This window comes from Chroicocephalus ridibundus, chromosome 15 (genome assembly GCF_963924245.1).
Source record: "Chroicocephalus ridibundus chromosome 15, bChrRid1.1, whole genome shotgun sequence".
Lineage (NCBI taxonomy): Eukaryota > Metazoa > Chordata > Aves > Charadriiformes > Laridae > Chroicocephalus > Chroicocephalus ridibundus.
Genome location: NC_086298.1, coordinates 1774134 through 1795093, shown reverse-complemented (window position 1 = coordinate 1795093; position 20960 = coordinate 1774134). Strand labels below are relative to the sequence as shown.

The 20960-nt window shown below is 52.7% G+C and overlaps 1 protein-coding gene across 1 annotated transcript in view; it reads left to right on the top strand.

Moving 5' to 3' along the window:
- The first annotated feature begins 1109 nt into the window (after positions 1-1109).
- RGS3 (regulator of G protein signaling 3) overlaps positions 1110-20960 on the top strand; it is a 95206-nt gene continuing 75355 nt past the window's right edge. Inside the window, exons 1-8 of the mRNA XM_063353167.1 lie at positions 1110-1318; positions 1857-1980; positions 2380-2560; positions 3607-3705; positions 4032-4160; positions 4500-4562; positions 8563-8695; positions 13370-13519. Coding sequence (XP_063209237.1) covers positions 8665-8695; positions 13370-13519 — 181 coding nt within the window. The 5' untranslated portion in view covers positions 1110-1318; positions 1857-1980; positions 2380-2560; ... (2 more) ...; positions 4500-4562; positions 8563-8664. The remainder of the gene's footprint in view (positions 1319-1856; positions 1981-2379; positions 2561-3606; positions 3706-4031; positions 4161-4499; positions 4563-8562; positions 8696-13369; positions 13520-20960) is intronic.

Here is a 20960-nt window from a genome sequence, read left to right as displayed (position 1 = left end):
TACACAAAGGTCAGACCTGAAGGAAGGCGTGTGTGCGTGAGGGCTTGATGTCTTTTCCAGTCATAGCGACTGGATTAATAAAAATCATCACTGCGTGTACAAATTATGTCTCTCGAGCCTCATTTTTAGCTCCTTTTAATGTTTCTATTTTTAACTCTATGGTCTCTTTATGGCTCTTGGAGGTGAGATGCTGCAGCGGGTGTCGTGTTACTTTTTAATGAAGGAATGGCTGATTGTAACCTGTCCATCTGTAACCCTAACAGGTGGTGCTAATGTTGGCTGTGGGTTCGGTGCCATCAGGAGAGCTGTCAGAAGCTGCTGCAGCGGTTTTTTTTTTTTTTGCTGTTTTGCCAGAGGGTGAGGTTGTTTTGTACCTGAGCAGAGAACAAAGCGGGGCAGGGTCGGGTTATTGTCTGTTGAGGGGGGGAGGCTGGAGCAGGAACTGTCCCGGAGCCGGGGGTATGGCCCAAAGCTCCCCGCTCACCAGCAAAGACCAGGCACTTGCTGTCGACTCATGTGCATCTCCCTGATGCTTTGGTCGCTAGTGAAATAACAAGTAAGATGGTGTGTGCATATATTTGTTTTTAGTGACAATATCTGGAGGGTTGAAGTACATCTATTAAAGTATCAACTTGTGTTTTCATGAGGTACAAAATTGTTATTGTCTCATGCTTTTTGCCTTTCCGCTCAGGCTGGCTTAGCCGAGCCACTGCTCTTGTCTCGCTGTGTTTATACCAGGGCTACAAATAGCAGGTTTTTTTGTACCAGTGTAAAATGTAGTACACAATAAAGCAGACTTGCAGGAGTAAGCCTGACTACTGCAAGTCACGTTTCACATGTTTCATGTTTTACATGTGATAGCTAAAAGAGACTAGAAAGCTGTTCTAGTATAACAGGTCTGGAGCGACAGAATATAAGGCCAGGCTGTCAGCCTGCTGTGACCAAGGATGTACCCATATCTGAGGACAACCTATGGTCTGGTTCTTCCACAATTTCCTTCTGTTAACTTTATTTCACACTGTATACATCCTCAGTGGTTTCTTGGGGTTTTTTTGTTTGTTTTTTTGTTTTTCTGCTAAGCTAATTTGCACAAATTTTCTGTTTTGCAGAGTATTTAGATAGATGATACCATCTTCCTGCTCTCCCTGCTGGAGTGGTTGCAAAGACGAGAACTGCAGCTGTGAACTAGTGGGGTGAAGCTATTTGTGGTGTGGTCACTTGTCAGCGTTCACGGTGCTGGCATGCACTAAAGAGAACTGAGGAGGGACATCCTTGGATCCATTTCTTTGAATTTTTAGAGCCTTTTTGGAAAGGGAAGGTATAGTTACAGTTAAATTCTGATTTTCACTAAAGAAGGGAAAAGAGCACTCTTACTCTTGAGATAACTAACTTGGAGTCCTAGTGAAGTTAAGGCAGTTTTTGGTTTTCACATGAGGTACCTCCTCAGGTTGAACGTTCACAGATACTGAGATTTTTAAGGCTGGAAGTGATCAATAGGTTGCCCAGTCTGATCTGTAAAATGTGTGACTTCACCAGAATTTATCTCAGTAGGTTGTTCAGATAAAACCTCTCTACTGTAAGGCAAGTCAGCTTGGACGGCTGGCATGGAGAAAGAGAGCACGTGTTACTGTCCTTGGCAGGAAAGTGTTTCCTATGGTAGGAAATGGCTTGTTAAATTCAGGTGCTCAGCTTCCAACGTGATTTTTTCCTCGTGTGTGTCTGTGCATATCACCGCGCTCACTAATGATTTTATTCCACCTGCGAACCTCAGCAACTTGCTTTAGTCCTCGTAAGTGAGGTTTGTTTATGAGCCGTCTGGAGCTTCCTTTATAAACTCACTGATCACTTCTTTCCAGTGTGCGCCTGTAGGTGTGATCTCCTGTTTAACCAAGTGATTCATCAGCGTTAGACAAATCTTGCAGCCCTGTCCCTAAAGGGTCTCCTGCTGTCTGTCAACAGGAACTGGATCACTATGGACAGGTAATTAGGAAGAAAGAATGGTTATACTTGCCTTGCTAGCATTTGTCAAGACACACAGGGGTCTGACCAGGTGCCGGAGAGCCCTTTCGTGGTGACTGCGAGCAGCGGAGCCGCTGTTGGAGCTGCAGTAGCCTTCGTGCCCTGAGGAGGATGGGCTGAGGCTCGGCAGGTCCCATGCGTGGCTCAGCATCACTGTGGTGCCAGAGAGGCACTTTTGGCACTTAGGCCCTGAGGGTGTGGTCTGCATATAGGTAAAATTGCAGTTGCTATAAGATATATTCTTGTTTCTCAGCTAGCAATTCTGGCTGTTGTTAAATGCAGCCATTGTGGCAGCACACTCTGCAGTTCATAATTATCAGATCCTCAGCGCTCATCTTGCATTTGCTTTACTTTTCTTAGATGAACTTCCAACACTGACAATAGTAAACACCTCCCCCAGCCATTCTTCAAGGAGGTAGATTCGATGTTCCAAGTGTCACAGGCCTCCTTCCACCTCTGCCGCACCCTCTCTTCTGCGTTCTCCGATTCAAGACAGCTCAGAAGATACTGATGTCAGGAGAATTACACTGAAGGCCTACCTGTGAGTTTTAAATTGAAGTCAGGGTGCGCACTCTGATGATAGCTTGCTTGTTTTTCTCAGAATTTCACAAAAATATTACATTTATGGTCCAGCTGCAGCGGACACAGAGCTTACCCAGTAGCGTTTGTGCTGTGCAGAACGCACGGGTAGAACAGATGGGTTTGAATCTCGCTTAACTTTACTTCTGTGAAAATGATACTTCACTATCATCGTGGCCAAAGGAATAGTAATAAAAAGTACAGGTTATTCATGCGTAGAGTAGTCGTTGTGGAACACCTATATTGTTTCCATCATTTTTGAAGATGTATTATGATAGGTGGGATAGGAGTCCTGTAATACAACAGCTGTTACTGCAATAGATTCACCTCTTCCTCTTCTGAAAAGGGGGGAGGAAGCACGCCAGAAGGTGGGACAGGTGCAAGACGGTGTTCTGATCTGCAAAACCTTCACTCTGGGCACCAAAACCAACCTTTGTGTCTGCTGAGGGAGGTTAAATGCAGACATAAGGCTCTGTGAGGGCTTGAGCTTGCAGATGGTTAGGGAAGTTCCTAACCCCCGCTGGCCCGTGAGTCACTTCACACCTCTTCCCCCTCATTAGTGCTAACTGGATCCACCCTCAGCTGCCATTGAGGGCAAGTTACTGCTGAAGGTGAGTCAGAGGGACGGGGAAGAGCTTCAGGCACCATTGTGTGCTCTGTCAGCTATCAGCGTTTGTAACAAAACAGGAAGAGACCGAATGTTCACAAAGCTGAAAGCAGGGGCATAGCCCAAATTGGAGTGGCTTCTGTTGGTGTGGGGTGGTGGTGTAGGTACTTGCATTTACTAGTTTAAATTTGTCCGGGAGACTGTCTATGGCGCCTCTGCTTGCCTTTTTTTTTTTTTTTTTTTGGTTATAAAAGACAAATACATCTTAAACACTCGACAGTATCCTTTTTAAAAGGAAATAAGCTTTTATTTTGTAATTGTATTTTCTAAATTTTCAAGTGCATCTGTCCTCAAACTTAGCTCTAATGTCTGGGATCATTCCCTCTTTCCTTTCCCTGAAGACGAAACGGGCACTGCAACGAGGAGCCCTGTTCCCAGAGGAGCGCGCTACTGTGTAGATCACACTCGCACACTTCTCCTCCAGCCTCCGGTCTGCTAAGGTTAGATCATCTTTAACAAAGGCTTCCAGTCTCGTCCTCAAAATATCTTCCTGGGATCCTTTTTTACCATAAACTAATTCAGTAGTTTTGACTATCAAAAAATTGCCAGCCTAAAATGCCGCTGATTGAGTGGACTTTGCTGTCTGACCTAAGAAAGATATTTGGGCAAATTATGTATACCAGTTAAGGAGCTATTTTCAGCTGCCTGAACCAACTATTAAATTAACGCTAACTTTGTTAATTCACTTTGGAAAGTGCTTTGAAAAGGAAACCTGTAGGGTAACCTCTGATTTGCCTTTCATACTGTTCATTTACATTTGTTTCAGCATGAATCTTGCTTCTATTTGTATTGTGGTTCAGAAGAACCTATTTTTCCAGGCCTGAACTCTGCAGCAGGGTTAGACGTTATCTCACCTGGACAGATGAACCTCGTGCTCTTTAATAATGTTGTAAAAGTAAGCGCTTTCAGCTTGGAGGGAGCGTAACACTTTTCTGACTACAGGGAACATAATCATTGTGAAGCAATATATGAAATAATCAGGCTATACTCTGCTAATTGATTCACAATGCAAATTAACCCACAGTGGTGGCTTAAAGTGGCCGCATTCAGGCTGAACTAGCGGTGTGCCACCACCCAAAGAGGATCCAACTCCTTCCATAGCTGCAAAACGTACAGTAAAGTCGAGTTGACCCTATTGTAGTGGAAAGTCCTTGAATTGATAATTATTAGGGGCTGGAAAACTATTTTGGGAAAGTGTCTCGTGTGCTTGCTCTATTCTTGTGTTCTCCCCTAGGCATCACCTTCTGACCGCTGTCAGAAACAGGATACTGAGCTACACAGACCTTTGTCTGACCTGGTATGTCTGCTTTTATTTTCTTAAATATTCTTGAATTAGTAAAAGTTGGCCACTCACTGGAACAGGCTGCCCAGGGAAGTGGTCACGGCACCAAGCCTGTCAGAGTTCAAGGAGCGTCTGGGCGATGCTCTTAGTCATATGATTTAATTTTTGGTAGTCCTGTGAGGAGCCGGGAGTTGGACTCGATGATCCTTAAGGGTCCTTAAGATTCTTAAGATCCTTAAGATTCTTTGTGCCTACTCCCATGCTTGGGCAAAAGAGGGGAGTCAGGATCGTACAGTTATGGGGAGAGAAAGGCGGCAGCTGCCCTTTTGGCAGCAGCCTTCAACTAAATTAGCTTAATCTGAACACAAAAGCGTAGAACCATGGTATTTTTTATTTTACTTTGTGTTTGTGCAGGCTAGGTGTGGGGCTTCACCAGATGACGAAGGAGATCTCTGCCAACAAGAAGGGCAATCTACCCCCTCCATTGTGCTGTTTCTGGCATTTGATCTCTGTCTCCCCCCCATCACGTGCCCTGGCCAAATCCCTTTGCTATGCCAATGCCAGAAATAGTTAATTTTCTGTGAAATTAGTGAACTAAACTGGCTCACTGAGCGGCTGACTCTGGGTGAAGCCCTGGAAAGCAGTGCCCAGGTGCATGCTGTCAGCCAGAGCAGCTCAGCTACTTCATGTAGCTTCAGACTGTGCACACAATTCAGCTCAGGTGACAGGCAATAACTTTTAAAGCTCTTTTAACTTAATTACTTTGATCCATGTGACCATACTAAGGTCAAAATCATCATTCCCAAGAGATCTTTTGCTATATTAAGCCCTATTTCTTTTATGAGAAGTGTCACTAAAATTTTTAAAGACCCAGCTTGATTATTACGTTATTTTTATTGCATTAAAATAAATCAGCGATGGCTTAATACTTAGCATTTGTCAAAAAGCAGTAATCCACAGCAGCACTGCAGGCTCAGAAAAGCGTACCGCTTGAAGCGTCTAATCGTACCCTATCTGTATGCTGGCTCGGAGTGTTTCGTTTTCCTGAGACAGCCGCTTCTAAGCGGGGCCACCGTTCAGACAGTGGGAATCTGGTTGTTAAGTTGGTCCCGAATAGACATCAAAAATATCAAAAGCCCGGACTTTTGTCCGGGAAGCAGTGTCAGAGTAAGGAACATATACAGAGCGGTGCTGGATGCCGGCTCTGTGCGCGGCAGCAGGGGCTGGGGGCAGAGGCGTGACATGGCAAACCCAGACGTCAGGTAGCCCCAAGGTCCGTGCAAGAGTTTCTAAGAGGCAGCAGCGGCTCCAGTGACCTGTGGGACTAGGTCATCCTTGTCCAGGATTGCCATACCTCACCACTTAAAGTTTTCGCTGTGCTTCCACAGTATTTATCGTTTTGCATATGTCTCTGCTTGACCTAGGTTGCGTTCTTCATCGGTTGTAATAGGCCCTAGGGCTGCTGCAGAAGGAGAACTGGATGTTCAGATCAGGCGTCCTCTAAGGAACCTTGAATGTCTCAGGCTACTACTCTTTCCTAGTGTAATCGAGGGTTCAGAAAGCATGGGGAAAAACGGTGCTGTGAGTTTATGTAGTGCTGTAATTAGCTGTGCTTTTATCGAGGTTAAGGCTGTGGGACGGGTACGTGTTAAACACCTTGCTTGTGAAAGTCCCGCTGCCTTAAAGAAGTGCAAAGCCAAGTGCAAGGCCTTGACGTGGTAAGCTTGTGAGGTGTTTGTGTCATGTTCCGAAGTCAGGTGGGTGCCCAGCCTACTTCTACTCTGCAGGCAAGAAATGGCAAAAGAAAAAACCAAAAGACAAACAAAAAAATAGTTTATTGTGACCCATTGGTGCTATGGGGTCAGTATCTCCTCTCAGCCTTCTGAGAGTGAATTAGACTGTGCCCTGTTCCTGCGGATCGCCCACGGGTTGCTCTGATTGCCAGTATCCCCTAGAGCTGCTGTTTCCTCACTAGAAAGGGGGACAGTGGGAGGCTCTGCCAGCCCCTTAAGAGACGTTTTGTACTGGATGTTTCTGGAGTGACCGGGAAGCACTGCTGTGCTTCAGAGGGCTCTGAATTAACCCAGATGTCTCCCTTACCAGCCACAGGGCAGGCGAGGGAAGCAGCCACTTTCTGCAGCCTTGGGGTGTTCGAGACAGGTGGAAATCTTCGACAACTGAAAATAAACAAAGAGCTTCTCACTCTTCCACCTGTTTCTCTGCTGTGTGCTCTCTCCCGGAGAGGAGCTGCTGGATGGAGTAGCGCTAATACACAAACCACAGCCTAGTCGTAGCTGCCTTAGCCTGAACGGTTTCAGGCACAGTTCAGCCTTAGCAATAGAAAGGGGTGAGGGACAAGATGAACGGTTTTCAGAGTTCAGCAAGCTTGGTCCTGCCAAAAGATGGGCACGGGAACAAGTGGTTGTGCACGCAGGCTGTTCTGTGCTCTGCATTCCTTGTGAGTAGCCGAGGACGTTTGTGACAGCTCCTGCTCACGTGGAATTTGTTACAGATCCTTTGCCTGCCCTAGAAATACTTGCTGTGCTTTAAGCCACAGGCATCCTGATTCTTACGGCAATGCCTAGCCAGTGCAGAGGCCAAGAATCGGGGTGGTTTAGTCCCTCTGCATGTTCAAACTGTTAATTTTTTTGGGAAGGGGCAGAGAGAGAGATTTAGAAAAGGGATCAACTAAAGAAATTTGTTATCCAAAGCTATGGGTGAAAAATGCCAAACACGTCAAGTCCGATAGAGATGCAAAGACAAAGCTCTTGTAAAACTCTGGGCGTCGCAGCCGCTCTGGTGTCTCAGCAAAGCAGCAGTGCTGAGGAGTGCTGGGTTGGGATCCCGTGCTGGCCGGGGGAGACTCTGCAGAAGGGGATGGACGGCTGTGGGCAGGAGCAGGTCATGGGGCATTTGCTGACGTTGGGTCAATGCCAGTTTAATGCCCAGTGCAGCGTTCGCTCCCTGCTGGGAGCTGCAGTGTTGCAGGAGCGTGGAGTCCCAAATGCATCAGCCTTGAAAGCTTTGCCTGCGGTGGGAGCCGACGGAGCTGCAGTTTGGCAAAGGCAGCAGGAAGGGCCGTGCTGGGGCACGGTGTGGGTGCTGCTGTGGGTGCTGCCTGGGCTCACAGGTTTGGGCTCCGAGGGGATGTGCAGACTCTGGGATGTGAGCAGAGCAAGTGCAGTGTTTCTAACGCTACCCTTGCAGCAGGGGAAACCTTTCTTGGGTCCCAGATTGGAAAGGGATTCAGTAATCGGCCAGTCTGATCTCTGTTGGGTTCCTCACTGGCGTTTTTCAGGGAACGCTTCAGCTGTGCTTGCTGCAGAGGTGGTGGCGGGGACAGGAGCCGTGTCCTGTACTCGATCCTTGCTGTAGACCCTGGGGGCAAGGGGCCTGCAGCAATCCCACCGCTGGGAAGGTGATGAGGTTTGTCTGTCTGCCCTGTATGGCGGAACTTGCTAATCCCTGAAATCTGCCCTCAGGATTGCTGAGAAATAGCCCAAACCTTTTCTGTTCCAATCCTCTTACCATCTGGGAAGCCAGGTCATTTTTCTCAGTCTGATTTAGTTTCCTTAGTTTCAAAGCCAGCTTCAGCCTTGTGGGTTTTCTGTGTGCATATGTTACCCTTTTGCCTGGAGTAACTGTCTGAGCACGTGTTTGGATTTGAATATCCAGCCACAGGCACATCTTAGTGCTGGCAAACTGAAATTTGTGTCTGAGAACTGTGTTAAATTTTAAAAGAAAGTCATTAACTCCCAAGCCAACCAGCTGAATGTGCGGTTTGCTGGAGACTCTAATAGAAATGCGGGTTAAGGTCAGTGCCCAGAGGTTTGAATGTTAAGAGGGAAGTTAGAAAGAGTCGTTACCTCGCTGTTGGGAGCTGTTAGAGAAAGGGGCCGTTACACCACCGCCACCATCTCTTCCCGGCATGCAATTTAATTTGTAACTTCCTAATACTGGAGCTCTGCTCGCCTGGGACATTGATATACTGTTTCCCCCCCCTCCCCCTTTACAGCATTGCCAAGGTCAAGAGCTCGTGGTGGCTAAATCACAGCTTGAGCGCAGGATGGTGGTGCTTGGACGGTGCTGGAGAGAGTGACCGTCCCGTGTGGGAGCCATGGAGCAGCTGGGAGAGCCAGGGCTCACGCGTGAGTGCTCAGATGATTTCTCCGCTTAAGTTTGCAGTGCTGCTCTGTCTCCTGGGTGAAGGGTGGGTTATGGCTGTGCAGGTGCCTTGTTATCACCACTGAAACGGATCCTGGTGCTTGGAGGAGATGAGGGACTGTATCTCCCACGTGCCCTTTGTGGGGTGTTGGAGGTGCCCAGCTCCTTGCAGGATCACATTTGACCTCGTGCTCTCTGTTACTGTCTTGCGCTGCGGGATGGAGCAGACTTGAATCTGCTGGATTTGAGAGTTAGGAGTGATTTTTTGCAGACAGTGTGCCTCAAGTCCTCTGGGAGGGCAGTGTGGGTGACTCCCATGGCCTTGGAGTCCCAGAGTCCCGCAGACTCTTCTTTACCTTTTCTATTTATTTACTTTTTTTAATTTTGAAAAACACTATCTAATGAGATTCTTTTACCCAAACCTGTGAAACTGCCTGCTTTAGATAGAGAGACAGTGTCTTTGTTACTGCCCTGTTTGTCTTTCCTTTTGCCTCTTAAAAGCATTTTGCAATAACGACATGGAGAGGGGAGGCTTTGTGTCAGCCTGGGGAGCTCCTGGGAGACAAGGTGTCATGTAAAACACCTCTCACCGCTTGCTGCGTGTGCTGGGGAGAGCTGCAGGCTTGGCAGTGCCGGAGAGGAGCAGCACAAGCCATGGCCTCGCTGCTGTCGCGGGGACGTGTGGTGAAGGAAAGGACATGGCGAGGCTGGGCTGGCACACGCTCTGCTTGCACTAGCAGAGGCTCAGGTACCTGGGGTGGCAGAGTGGATCCATCATTTGTTCCCTCAGCAGGACTGCTTGGTGTTGCGTGTCCTGTGGGATGAGATGTGCTGGTCATTGCTGGGGATGCTGTGTGCTGAAACGTCCAATCACGGACTGTATTTTTTTTCAGTGCCAAGTAAGTTTGCTGGGATAAACTTTAATTTTGATGTGTAGCAGATGGAGGTCACTGGAAATGTCAGCAAATGGATTCAGCTGAACAAATGAGGGGAAGAGTTTTTGATAAGCCTGAAGGGAGAAATATTTTGAAGTGCCTTAGAGATTACCCTGTATCCCTGAGCAGTGCCCATCCCATCCGTGTGCTGGTTCCTGGTTGTCCAGAACAGTGCTTTGACACCATTTACCTGTGTCTGTGGTGCTCAGGCATCAACAGGGCTTCTGGGCGATGTGGCGAGGGATGGATGGATGTTGCAGACAGTGGCAGGGACCTTCTCCAACCCTCCTGTCCAGGAGGTGACAGCAGGACTGATTGTGACCCCGGATCTCTTCTGGGGATCTCCATCTGTGATCTTACTGTTAAACACAGCTGTAAGAGAGGTTTTGAGCCTCTGTGAGGTTTCTGTGCAGACCCCAGGGCTGGGATGATGAGGGGTCCCCAGGCCCTCCCTGTGGGGAGAAGGGGAGAGCTCTTGTAAAGTTCTGTAATGTAAATACACGTGACTCAGTTCCTCTCCCAGGTTCGCTGCCACTGCTACCTGTGAGGACAGGGGAGGAAGGACAGGGGATGAAGGTGAGGATGGGATGAAGGGGTTCATCCTCTCCCCAGCTCTGTGTCCAGGGCTCTCTTGCATGTCAGCAGATGTGGCTGGGATGTGGTAGAGGATGTGACACCTCCCGTTTCAGTTCGTTACAATTTGGATGAGCTCTGATCTTGGTGAGCTGTGCTGGAGCTGAAGGCTTCACTGCTGGGGAAAGCCAGACCTGTCCCGCTGGCTGTGCCTGTGTCTACAAGGAGAGCACAGAGCAGGCCATGGGGACGTGTTTGTAAATGCCGGGGTGCAAATATCTCCTTGGGCAGCTGGGACAGGGACCTGCAAGATGTTGTGGCATAGGCTGCATGCTTGGCCAGGTCATCTCTTCGCTGGAGAGCTTGCCTGTGGTACTCCTGGCTACTGGCAAAGGACTTGCTTCCTCTCTGCGTCTCCGTGTTCCCCTCTTTATGTTTCTGGATTTTGTCGACTGCATTAATCCCCGCCTCACGCAAAGCAGCTGTTCCAGATGTGGGAAGCCAGGTACTTGTTATAGGCAGAGATGCTTTTATTACAGACCCCCAAGAGCTGGAGCAGCCTTTCCCCTCCTGTGTCCAACCACGCTCCACCAGACCTCGCCCTGAGCTTCGAGTGCCTGTTGGAGAGGCAGGAGCCAACAGCACTGACCTCCCTGTGGGTTACTGGGTCCTGAAGAATTCAGGAGTTCCGAAGGCTGTAGCGTAGCACTGGGGGCTGTGGGGCTACCAGGGAGCCAAAAGAGTTTTGTTGTTGGCCTAGGCTTGCAGGGTCTGGACCAGTGTCACCAGGCTGCATCATCTGCTCGCCTCCCATGCCTCTGACGTTGTCAGCCTTGCTGGGAAATGGGAATCCATCTTTCCCCTGTACTCAAATCCATCAGTGTCGTGAGAAAAGACGGATGCGTTGGAGCTGCTGAGAAACCAGAGGTTGTGGGAGCTCCTGGTGCTTTGGCTCTGCCTGTCCCACAAGTGTTTCTGCTTGTTGCAACGTCCTGCACTGCTTGTGCATCATCTACGTTTTGATTAGGGCAGCAAAGGCCACTATGGTGCTAAACAAACAAGCAGCAACTAAAGAATGAATCACACCTTTGTTAGCAGGAGGGCCGATCAGCTGTGCCGACAGCTCTCGCCCACGGTTGTGCCTGGTGCCTCTTCCCCTGGGCTCTGCAGTTGCCTGGGTGCAGGAGGCTCCTGCAATGCAGCGCCCATGGGGATGGATCTGGGGGCTTCCCTGAGCAGGAAGGAGACTCTCGCAGCCCGAGTGGACTCAGCTCTGGGCCTTTCTTGCTCCACCGATCGCTGAGCTGTGTATCATACAGCTCGCATCCTGCCTCGCTGCTGTGCTGTGGGAACAAGGGATGAGGAGGCATCTGGCCTCTTTCCACCACCGGCCAGGAGCTTTGCGTGGGAGCTGCCAGCAGAAAGTCCTGCTAGGCCTTCACAGGCTCTAAATTTCTTAGGAGGCAAGTAAAACAGCGAGTGGCATTAGCTGGCTGCTTGGCTGGGCGCTGTCTCAAGGCCCCTGTGGGTTGCCAAGGTTAGGGCTGAGCACTGCGGGGGGCAAGCAGCCCAAACAGAGCCACACTCTTTGTCTGGAGGCCTCTGGAGACTTGTCGGGTCATTGTTTGTCTCTCCCCCTGATGCCCAAAGGGGCTGTGATTTATGGCAGCGGTACAATAGGTGTCTGTTGGCAGTGATGGATTGGGCTGGCCAGAGAGCACCCCTCCTTCCTTCCCTCCCTTGCTCACTCTGTGTCCCTTCTGTTGCTTTTTCCTGCAGGTTCAGGCAGTTTTGCCAGTGTAAATTCAACTGAATCAAGCCAGTACCATGCCAGAGAATAAGCCAAACTCTGGGGGAAAAGACAGTTTTTCTAGCGAGCAAACAGCCTTTCCAAATGGCCTGCCCCTCTGTGCCAGGACGCTTTGGCTGGGGGCTGTGCAGATGGAGCTGGGGGGGTGTTTTGGGGTCCCTGAAGGGGTTGGGCAGTGTGCGCTAGGTGCTGTACGTCCTGGTACACACTGCCACATCATGGGGCTGAGTGGCACTTGCTGGCTCCGAAGAGCTTGATGTTGCACCAAAATCACAGGTCAGGCTCTTTTGCTTTTATGGATGGGGGGTGTGTGTGACACGGCTCCATCACGGGGCGAGGGACGCTGCTCTGCACCGCTGCCCCCACCGGGGAATTAACCTGTGACTCCACAGCTTGGGCTGCGTTTGCACTGGATCTGCGTAAGGGCAACAAAAGACACTTGTGCTGCACTAATCCCACGCTGCTCATCTCTGTGGAGGAAGCCTGGGAAAATGTTTCTGATCCTGGAGAGTTGCTGGGCCATGCTGATTCCTCTGCTCTGTGCCGTGGCCAGGAGATATCTCTCCATCAGGACTCCCATTTCCGGGTCTGTGCACTTTTATCTCCATCAGCATGGGATCCCGTGGCAGGTTCCCGGATGGTGGTGTGATGACTGTGAGTGAGAAGGGGCAGACTGGGGCTGGTGTGCCATCTGTAGGGTGCTGGCCACAGGGAAACCATCCAATTCCTCCTCGTGCACAGCCCCCCTGCTGCTTTGAGCCCGAGCGCGTCAGTAGGTTGTGGGACGGAGATGGATCTGAGCTGGAGCCTTGCAAGATTGTCCTGAACACCCGGCAGTGGCAGGGCAGCATCTCCGGTGTTCTGGAGAGCTGCTTACAGGCTAACAAAGCTCTGACGGGGCTGGTCAGCTGTTTTAAATATAATAAAATACAACGGTGCTGAGGGGATGCACTTGGTGTGTGTCGTGTAAAGGGCCATGGCCAAGGCTGCAGCTGAGACGTGTGCCAGGGGTGACTCCCTCTGAACATGGCTCTGGGTTCTGCTGTGACACTGGCTCTTGCCATCACTCCTTTCTGCACACAGGCAGGGCTGAGCAGTGGGGTGATGGTGTGGGGCAGATGTGCCACGCTACCAGCATGGGCCGTGTTTGCACAGAGCTGGCCAGGAGAAGCTCAGTGCAAGAGACCTGGCAGTGTGGTGTTCTGGGGAAGGCTGGGGCAAGGTGGAGACATCCCCTTGTGGCAGGTAGAACCAAGGGTACTGCAGAGCCTGTGATGTCCCCTGTGTCCCAGCTCCCCATCCGGCCATGTCCTGTTCTTATCTCCTGTTTTCTCTGGCAGGGACAGGGCAGAGTCCTCGGTTGCTGGAGCTGGAGCGTCTGCCAGCCCTGACAAAGGGGCGATGTGGGGCTATACGATCCTCCCTGCGGAAGCAGAAGGGACCAGCTGGGAGCAGGAGGAAGATCAGCCATGCACGAGTGAAGGGGAAAGGTAAGTGATGGGGTGTGAGAGGGGCTGTGGGCCAGCCGGAGGCTCAGCCCTGGCCAGGAGTGTGTGGAGGGGGCGACGGTGGGGAGGAGTGGTGAGGGTGTGTGTCTTGGCACCCTGGACCCTACAGGAGATCTTGTCCTTTTCTGTCCCAGAGAGGTCAATATATTTAGTATTACTTTCAGCTGGATGTGGGCTGGGAAATGGAGGTGCCTGCGCAGCACTGACAGCACCCATCCGCGCTGGCAGCACGTCTGCTCAGAGCCTGTGCTGGGCTGCACCCTTGGCTCTCCCGACCTTAGCTTGTCAGGGCTGAGCTCTCCCATTGCCCACCTCTGCCTGGGCCCAGGCCAGCAGGACCTGTGAATTGCCCACTCTCACCCAAAAAGCCCCTATGGGGCTGACAGGGGCTCACCGCAGGCCCCACACGCTGCTGTGGATCCTGTAGTCTCACAGCATTGCCACGAGGAACCGAACTCATTGAGCGTGGTGTTTCCTGCAGCATGGGGTGGTGTGGGAGCAGGTTCACTCTGCTGGAGATCAGTCCCCCATGGGGTCCTGCACCGTGGGGAGCAGGGCTGCGTGGATCCATGGGTGGGAAGCAGAGAGCTCTAGAGAGCCCAGTCTTTGGGGAGGGGGTTTTCTCAGAGAAACCATCTCCATCATTCCTCCACGCTCCTGTGCTCAGTGCTGGGTGCCTCCCAGTAAGCTGTGGAGCGGCGTCCAGAGCTGGTGGGTGCATCGCCAGCTCCTGGGGGATGGGAAGGGCTGCTCTGGGGTCTTGCAGAGTGACCCCATGAGCCTGGGGGGCTGCGTGCCCCTTTTCTTGTCACACGAGAGCCAAGCAGGTAACCCATGCCCTGCCATCCCTCCTTCCCTTGTCTCACCCCCACAGACCCAGTTCTCCTGCACCCCTTCCTTGCCTAATTTCCCCAAAGATCTGTGGGTGCTGCTGTGTCGTGTTGCTCCGGTGGGACAGTTCCCCCAGCAGCTGAGCATGTGCTAGCAAACCCGATGGCACGGACACTCACGGGGGTTACTCACAGCCTGGCACACTGCGGAGGAGAGGAAATGTTTTCCCCTTTTCCCAGGAGCTCGTTCCGGGTGCCTGAGCAGGGTGGTGGTGGGATGGTGCCGGCGGGGTCTGCAGTCCGCAGGGGAGGGCAGAGCGCAGTGCTCGGGCATGGCGGCGGCGTGGGGCTCGGGCCTGTTTGCTCAGGCAGGTGCGGTTCCCGTTCAAATCCGTGGGGCCAATGGGAGCCGCGCCGTTCAAACGTGCGGCGGTTGGACGCGCGTCCCATGGAAACCCGGCCACACAGCTGCTTGTCACTCCCGGCTTAAACGGCTGCTTGGCTTTGCCGGGCTGAGCAGGAAGGGCTCCAATTACTGGCTAATTAGAGGTGTCCTGCCATGGAGCCCGGCAGTGTCCACAGGGTCTCGCTCTGCACCCGCCAGGCTGACCCCCTGGGACCTTCTTTCTGCCTCACCACGTTCGGTAAGCGTTGAGCCTGCAGCGCCGGGGAGCAGGGGGTGCCTGGGGGATGTGGCCGTGGCCCTGGCTGGTGTGGCACGGGGAGCTGCAGCAGGTCGTGGCCGAAGCCCGGCGCGGTAGGACCGGGCTGGAGACCTCCTCCCCGAAGGCATTAACGCTGAGCAGCTGCCTGCTTGCTTCTGCCTCACCGAGCCGAAATAATATGTAGCTCCATTGAGCTGGTGAACGGGGGAGCACCCTGAAACCAAGCTGCAGCCGCTGAGGCGTGCTGCGGCAGCCAGCCAGCTGCTGAATTCCCCGCTCATTTTGCCCCAGGATGGGCACGAGCTGGGGTTACTGCGTAGGGCTGGCCAGAGCTGTGGTCCCCGTTAAGGCAGAGCCCCAATTTCCTTCTTTGCTCCTTGAGGGTTTTTCCGTGGCTGTTTCAGTTTTGGAGCATGGGCTTGAAGAAGCCCGTGGGCGGTGGTGGCTCGGCTCTGTTGGGCTGGAGCTGGCCCGTTGATGGCTGGGCTATGAGCCCTCTGTACCCACCCTACGGGCAGGTGAATTTGTCAGCAAATGTCATGGCTGTTGCTTGTGGTGTGTGGTGGCTTGTCAGCAGACGTCCCATGCGGAGGGAAGCTGGGTGCCCTTCTCAGGTGCCATTTTTTAAGCAGTTTTCTTTCAAAGCTTCCACTTGTTTTAGCGGGCAGGGCAGGCAATGGTGCCATGTGCTGTTAAAGAGGCTGCAGGGAAGCAGAGAGTGGAGTTACATGAATGGAGCAGGGCATCCCTTCCCTGGGCAGCCAGGGATGCTGCTCCTTCCCCCTTTTGGCTTGTAAGCCAGGCTGCTCAGGACAGCCTGGAAGCTGAAATGCCGCTGTCTGTGTGTGTAGGACTTACGCGTGACAAATAATGTGAGTTTTGTGGTGCCTCTTGGCTCTATAACCAAGTCCGGGCCAAGCATCGTCTCTGCAGCCGCAGTTCCCTTCACGGGCTGACCATTGTGGGGGAGACGCAGCGTTGTGCACTCTGGGCAGGAGAGCGGTGGCAGGACAGGGCCCGCACTGCGCTCTCCATCCGGGTGACCCAGGAGACGGCCTTCAAAAGGGCTGGTGCCAGGGCCTGGGGTTGTAGATGGTGATCTTGGGGTGCTCTGCCTTGTGCCCATGGGGACCTCCTGCCCAGGTGGGTACAAATGCCCTCTGCACCGATGGTTCTTGGTTGTCCCAGCTAGAGAAAAACCTGCATTTTTCCTACAAGAAACTAGAAAAGCGTCTAAGGAGCAGAAAACCCAAATTTTCCATTTGTCACAGATCATCAGTAAGGAACAGATTTTCCTGCCTGCTGGGTCTGCTCCCAAAGGACGCCATTCACATGTCCCCTCCCTTAGCCTGGCAAACTTCTCTCATGGGTGGGAACCCCTTTGATTACCAGCTTGTGCTTGTTCATACCCAGTTTTTCCCTGTTCTCCTTGTGCCAGCTTTGTTCATCAGCTCGAATTGCCTCTCCTGGCCCTGTGGGGTCCAGATGGACGTGGCCTGGCTGCCCTCTCGGCTGCAGCCCTGCGAGCCCGGCTGAGCCCCGCGCTCTGTGATGGGGTGTGCACCCGGGAGCTGCGTGTGGGTCCTGTCGTGAGACCAGCTGTCTGCTCTTTTGTCTCCCTCTGGCCTTTCTCTGCACCTGTTTTCATTTATAGCAACACGGGGGACCTGGACAAGCTGTGTCAGGGCCGCTCTGCTGAAGCCGTTTGCTTCAGTTCATGTTAGAGATGTATCAAAAGAGGTAAACCCGGGGCATAATGTTTCTCTGACCCTCCGCTCTTGGGGCAAGGTGGAAATGCTGCCCAAGAACTTGTCTTGGTAGAGGTGGCGTTTCTGCCCACCCAGGTCTGGAGGAAGGTTACTGCTCAGTGCATCTGAGAAAATTCTGCCACTGAGCCGCTCTGTCCGAATGCAGACATTGGTACGGCAAATCCCTTCCCCCAGCTCCGGCTGGATCAGCTCCTTCTGACAGCAGCTTCCCTCTCTGGTCCCGGTCCCGTTGGCAAGCACTGGAATTGCCAATGCTGCTTCCCCGGCACCACCAGGCTGGGAGCCCACTGGGGTCAGGCGAGCTGGCTGGGGCGGGCTGGGGTGTGCGATTTGTCCCTGCCCGTGCTTTGGAGGCAACTTGGAGGCGCTTGGGAGCAAAGAGAGACATGTCATCTGTTCCCCGCAGGGAGGAGAGGGCCTTTCCCACCCATACTCCCGAGTCCTTTCTACTAGGGGCCAATTTGTGGTACTTCTGAAAAAGGCAGAACTGCCCATTTTCTCCTCGCTTTTCTCTCTTTGGTGCTGGTGTAGCCTGTGACACGGGGACCACAGGCACTGTCCCAGCAGCAGCAGCACTGCACGCCATGCGCGAGGCCGTGGTCCCGCTGACCCCGTCCCGCATTGCGCAGAAGCCTTGTCCCCGTGTGCTGCCCTGGGAGCTGAGCAGCCCCAGCCGTCCCCAGCCCAGGCCTGGGCGTAGAGCTTCCTCCCCCCGAATTACCCAGCACAAAAGCTTCCTTTCTCCTCCCCAGGGCCCATTCATTACTGGGCTGACTCCTTGTCATGCTTGGTTAGACCGGGGCATTTTGCTTTCGTGTTGTAACGGTTGTTACATGCTAATGGTGGAACAGCGAGAGGGTTCCCACAGCCTCGGAGATCAGGAGATTGCAGAAGGGTTAAAGTCTTGGTCCAAGAGGCTGGGGAGGCATGGTGAAACTAGGGGACAATATTCTCCCTGTTGTAAATCAGTTTAGCTTCAATAGAGCTGTCCTGATTTACCCCACCTGGCTCTCGTCTTTGCTTTCTCACCCTGCTCTCACATGCACGCAGACATACATTTCCACATGTGCGCACACGTGCCCTCGAACAGGGACACACAGGGGAGCTGGAGAGAGATTTGAAAACTTTCTGTCAATGTTTTTTTTTGAGTGAAAAATGAGATACGAGTTCTCTGAATTGTTAAACGATCCCAGAAGATATCCCCACCCCAGCAAACCTAAGCACTTGGGTGCGTCTTTTGCAAAATGAAACATTGGTTTTTAATCTGAAAGATGCTTAGATGTCTGTGAATGATTTTTACAAGTTGGGTTTGGTTTTTGTTTTTTGGTTTTTTTTTTTGTGTGTGTGTTTTGTAAGCTGGAGAACAAGTGAAAACGGGATATTTTGCTTTGGACAAAATGAAATGTGCTAATGATGCTTTCAGTCTTTTGATTCTTCGGGAGCATTGGGAAATGTTTAGTTTTGGCTTGAGCCAGAGCAATGACGCAGATTTCAGACCCTGCATCACCCCTGAAATCCGCACACCCTATCCATGCTGGCAGGGGCAGCTCCCTGGGAAGCCCCCTGGGGAGGCATTGAGAGGGACAGAGCTCTCCGTGCCCGAGCGGGGCCAGTGAGCCGGGGGCTGGCAGCCCCCTGTGACCCCAGCAGCGCTTCACGTAGACCCTGGCAAACGCCATCGGCCGAGCCTTTGTGCCAGTCGGAGGATTGTGGATAGATTTTAGGGCTGATGCAGAGTCATATGCGCATGGGAAAGCGCGTGTGTAGCTGTAAGTAAGCTGGCAGGGCAGAGCGGCCGCCCTGGGACCCGTGCCCTCACTCAGCAGGGGTTTACACGTGTCCCAGGCGCTGGTCTCCCGTGCGGGGTCTGGGACCGCCTGGGTCTTCAAAGCTGGGAAGCAGTTGCTGGCAGACAGGTCCAGGCAGTGCTGAAAATCACAAATTGCAGCTCCGGGTAAGAGGTGGGAGCTCAGGGATCTGGCACGGGCACTTCAAAAGGCAGTGGGAACTGCAGGTTGGATTTGGAGCTGTTTACACAGCTGTTTACGCAGCTCCAAACGAGCTGGACGTTATTCGCAGCTCTGCTGAAGGGCCCTTGCCTGTGTGCAGAGCAGGCTGCGAGCACTGTATTCTTCTGCAGTTGTGCACGCTGCGTTTTCAGGTGGTGACTTTGCCTGTCACCAGCCAAAGGCACGTTTGGGATGCTCCTTCCTTCCTTCTTTAGAAATAATCCTCCCATCTCGTCCTTGTGCCTCTGCAGAGGGGTTTCTGTATTCAGAGGCCTGCCTGAGCGCCCCTGGCCTGTGTACTTGGGTTTCAGCTGACCCTGTCCCAAGTAGCCAAGCTCAAGAGAGGTTGGAGCTGCCCACGTAGTCCACACTGAGAGGAATTCCCCAGGAGGATGCTCAGGCTGAGCTGAGTTACTCTGGTCTGCTCCCTGTGGAACCCTGGTCTGACACTTCCCTGGCTCCATCCCTCCCACCTCCTCTCTCTGCTCTGAGTCCTCCCTTCCTCTCTCACCTGAGGTATTTTAAAAGGCACTGATGGGTACAAATGTTGCCCTTTGGGCTGCCATCTTGTACAGGTGGGCTCTGCAGCACCCGTGAGGGACTGCCGAGTCCCACGATGAGCTCTTGCTGCTGTGCTCTGCCAGGCCACATGGGGAGAAGTCTCCTTAAGGGCTGCTTGTGGAGCGGGTCAGGTCCTGGGTCATCCTTTAACAAGTCAGATCAATCTCCTGCTCCAAGAAAGAGCCTGTCATTGGCTCCAGGCGCTGGACCTTGGCACTTTGAGCTCTCTTCTGTGTTATTCTCTGCCCCGTTGAGGGGCAGAAGAGGACACCCCTGTGGTCTTATTAAGATCTGCTCTTTTGGCCTGTCAGTGAGTGTTGGAACCATCCTGCCTTTGACCTCTTGACCGTGCTTCTTGCTCTGCACACGATGACAATGGGTGGCAGGTCCCCTGCAAGGCCCGGCAGTGGGGAGCCGGGCACCCCAGCCAGGTCCTGCTTCCTGGCTTGGGGGATGGCTGTGGGTAAGCCACATTGGGTGCAAGGAATATCTCCATCCAGACCTGCTTCAAAGTCATGTAGCTCCTCAAGGCTCTTCCCTACCACCACCTCCTCCATCAGAAGCTCTCGGTGCTGTTGTGCAGGGAGCCAGGCGCTTCCCCAGAGTTGCTGTGTCACTGGGAGCCAGGGGGTCCCGCTTGGTCTCAGCCCCGCCAGGCTCTGTGGCAGAGGGATTGCAGGATGGTGGGGCATTGTTCTTCCATGGGGGTTGGCAGCTCCTGGCCTCGTTGGCCACCTGACAGTTATTCAGTGTCAAAACACATGACTGTGAAAGCATTCTTGTTTAATCCTGGATGAAAGCAAGTATTGACTCCTGATTTTAGGAGATGACCTGTCTGCTCACTGGCCCGTACTGTCTGGGATCCCCAGGAAATGCAGGAGGCTGCGACGTGGGAGCTCTTGCCTTGCTTTGGTTCCTGGGGGCCGGGTTTGTGCTGTGAGCAGTGCCGCGTTAGTCCTTGTCGAGGAGTCTTCTCTGCCCGGCAGTGCCAGTGATAATGAACTGTTGCTGGACATGACAGTCAGTGAAGATGTTTCCCCCAAACCATGCTGGGCGGATGAGGCATGCAGCAGGGCGAGCAGGGAGGAGGGGTGCGTGGAGCGAGGTCCCGAAGCAGCGGATGGATGAAACCAGGTTAGTGCCATGGCCCCAGGCTCCCCCGGCGGAGCCAGCCTTGGCTGACCTTGTGCTGGCATGTTCCTGCCACCAAAGGCACCGGTTGTCCTTGGCCTTCGTCCAGGCCATCTGCAGCTTGGCCCGCTGTCACCTTCTGCAGGGGTGACAGCCCCTCACCCGCACAGAAGCTCAGGGGAGAGGCAAAGGGGAAGTTGAATCTGGGCTGGGGGGAGGATTTGAGCACGTTAAACAAGGGCTAATTCATCCCACAGCAACTGTTTCATCTTGGTGCTCCCGCTTCCCCTCTGCCATGGGCTCGTGCCTTCTCCCACCAGAGTTTACTGTGTGCTGAGAAAACAGTATTCAGGTTTTCCCGGAATGTTTTTGCATCTGGAGCCGTAAGACTTTCTTGGTAGCAGAAGACGTTTCCTCCCACCTCTTTCCCCCCAGCTCCCTGAGCGATGTCCTCGTGC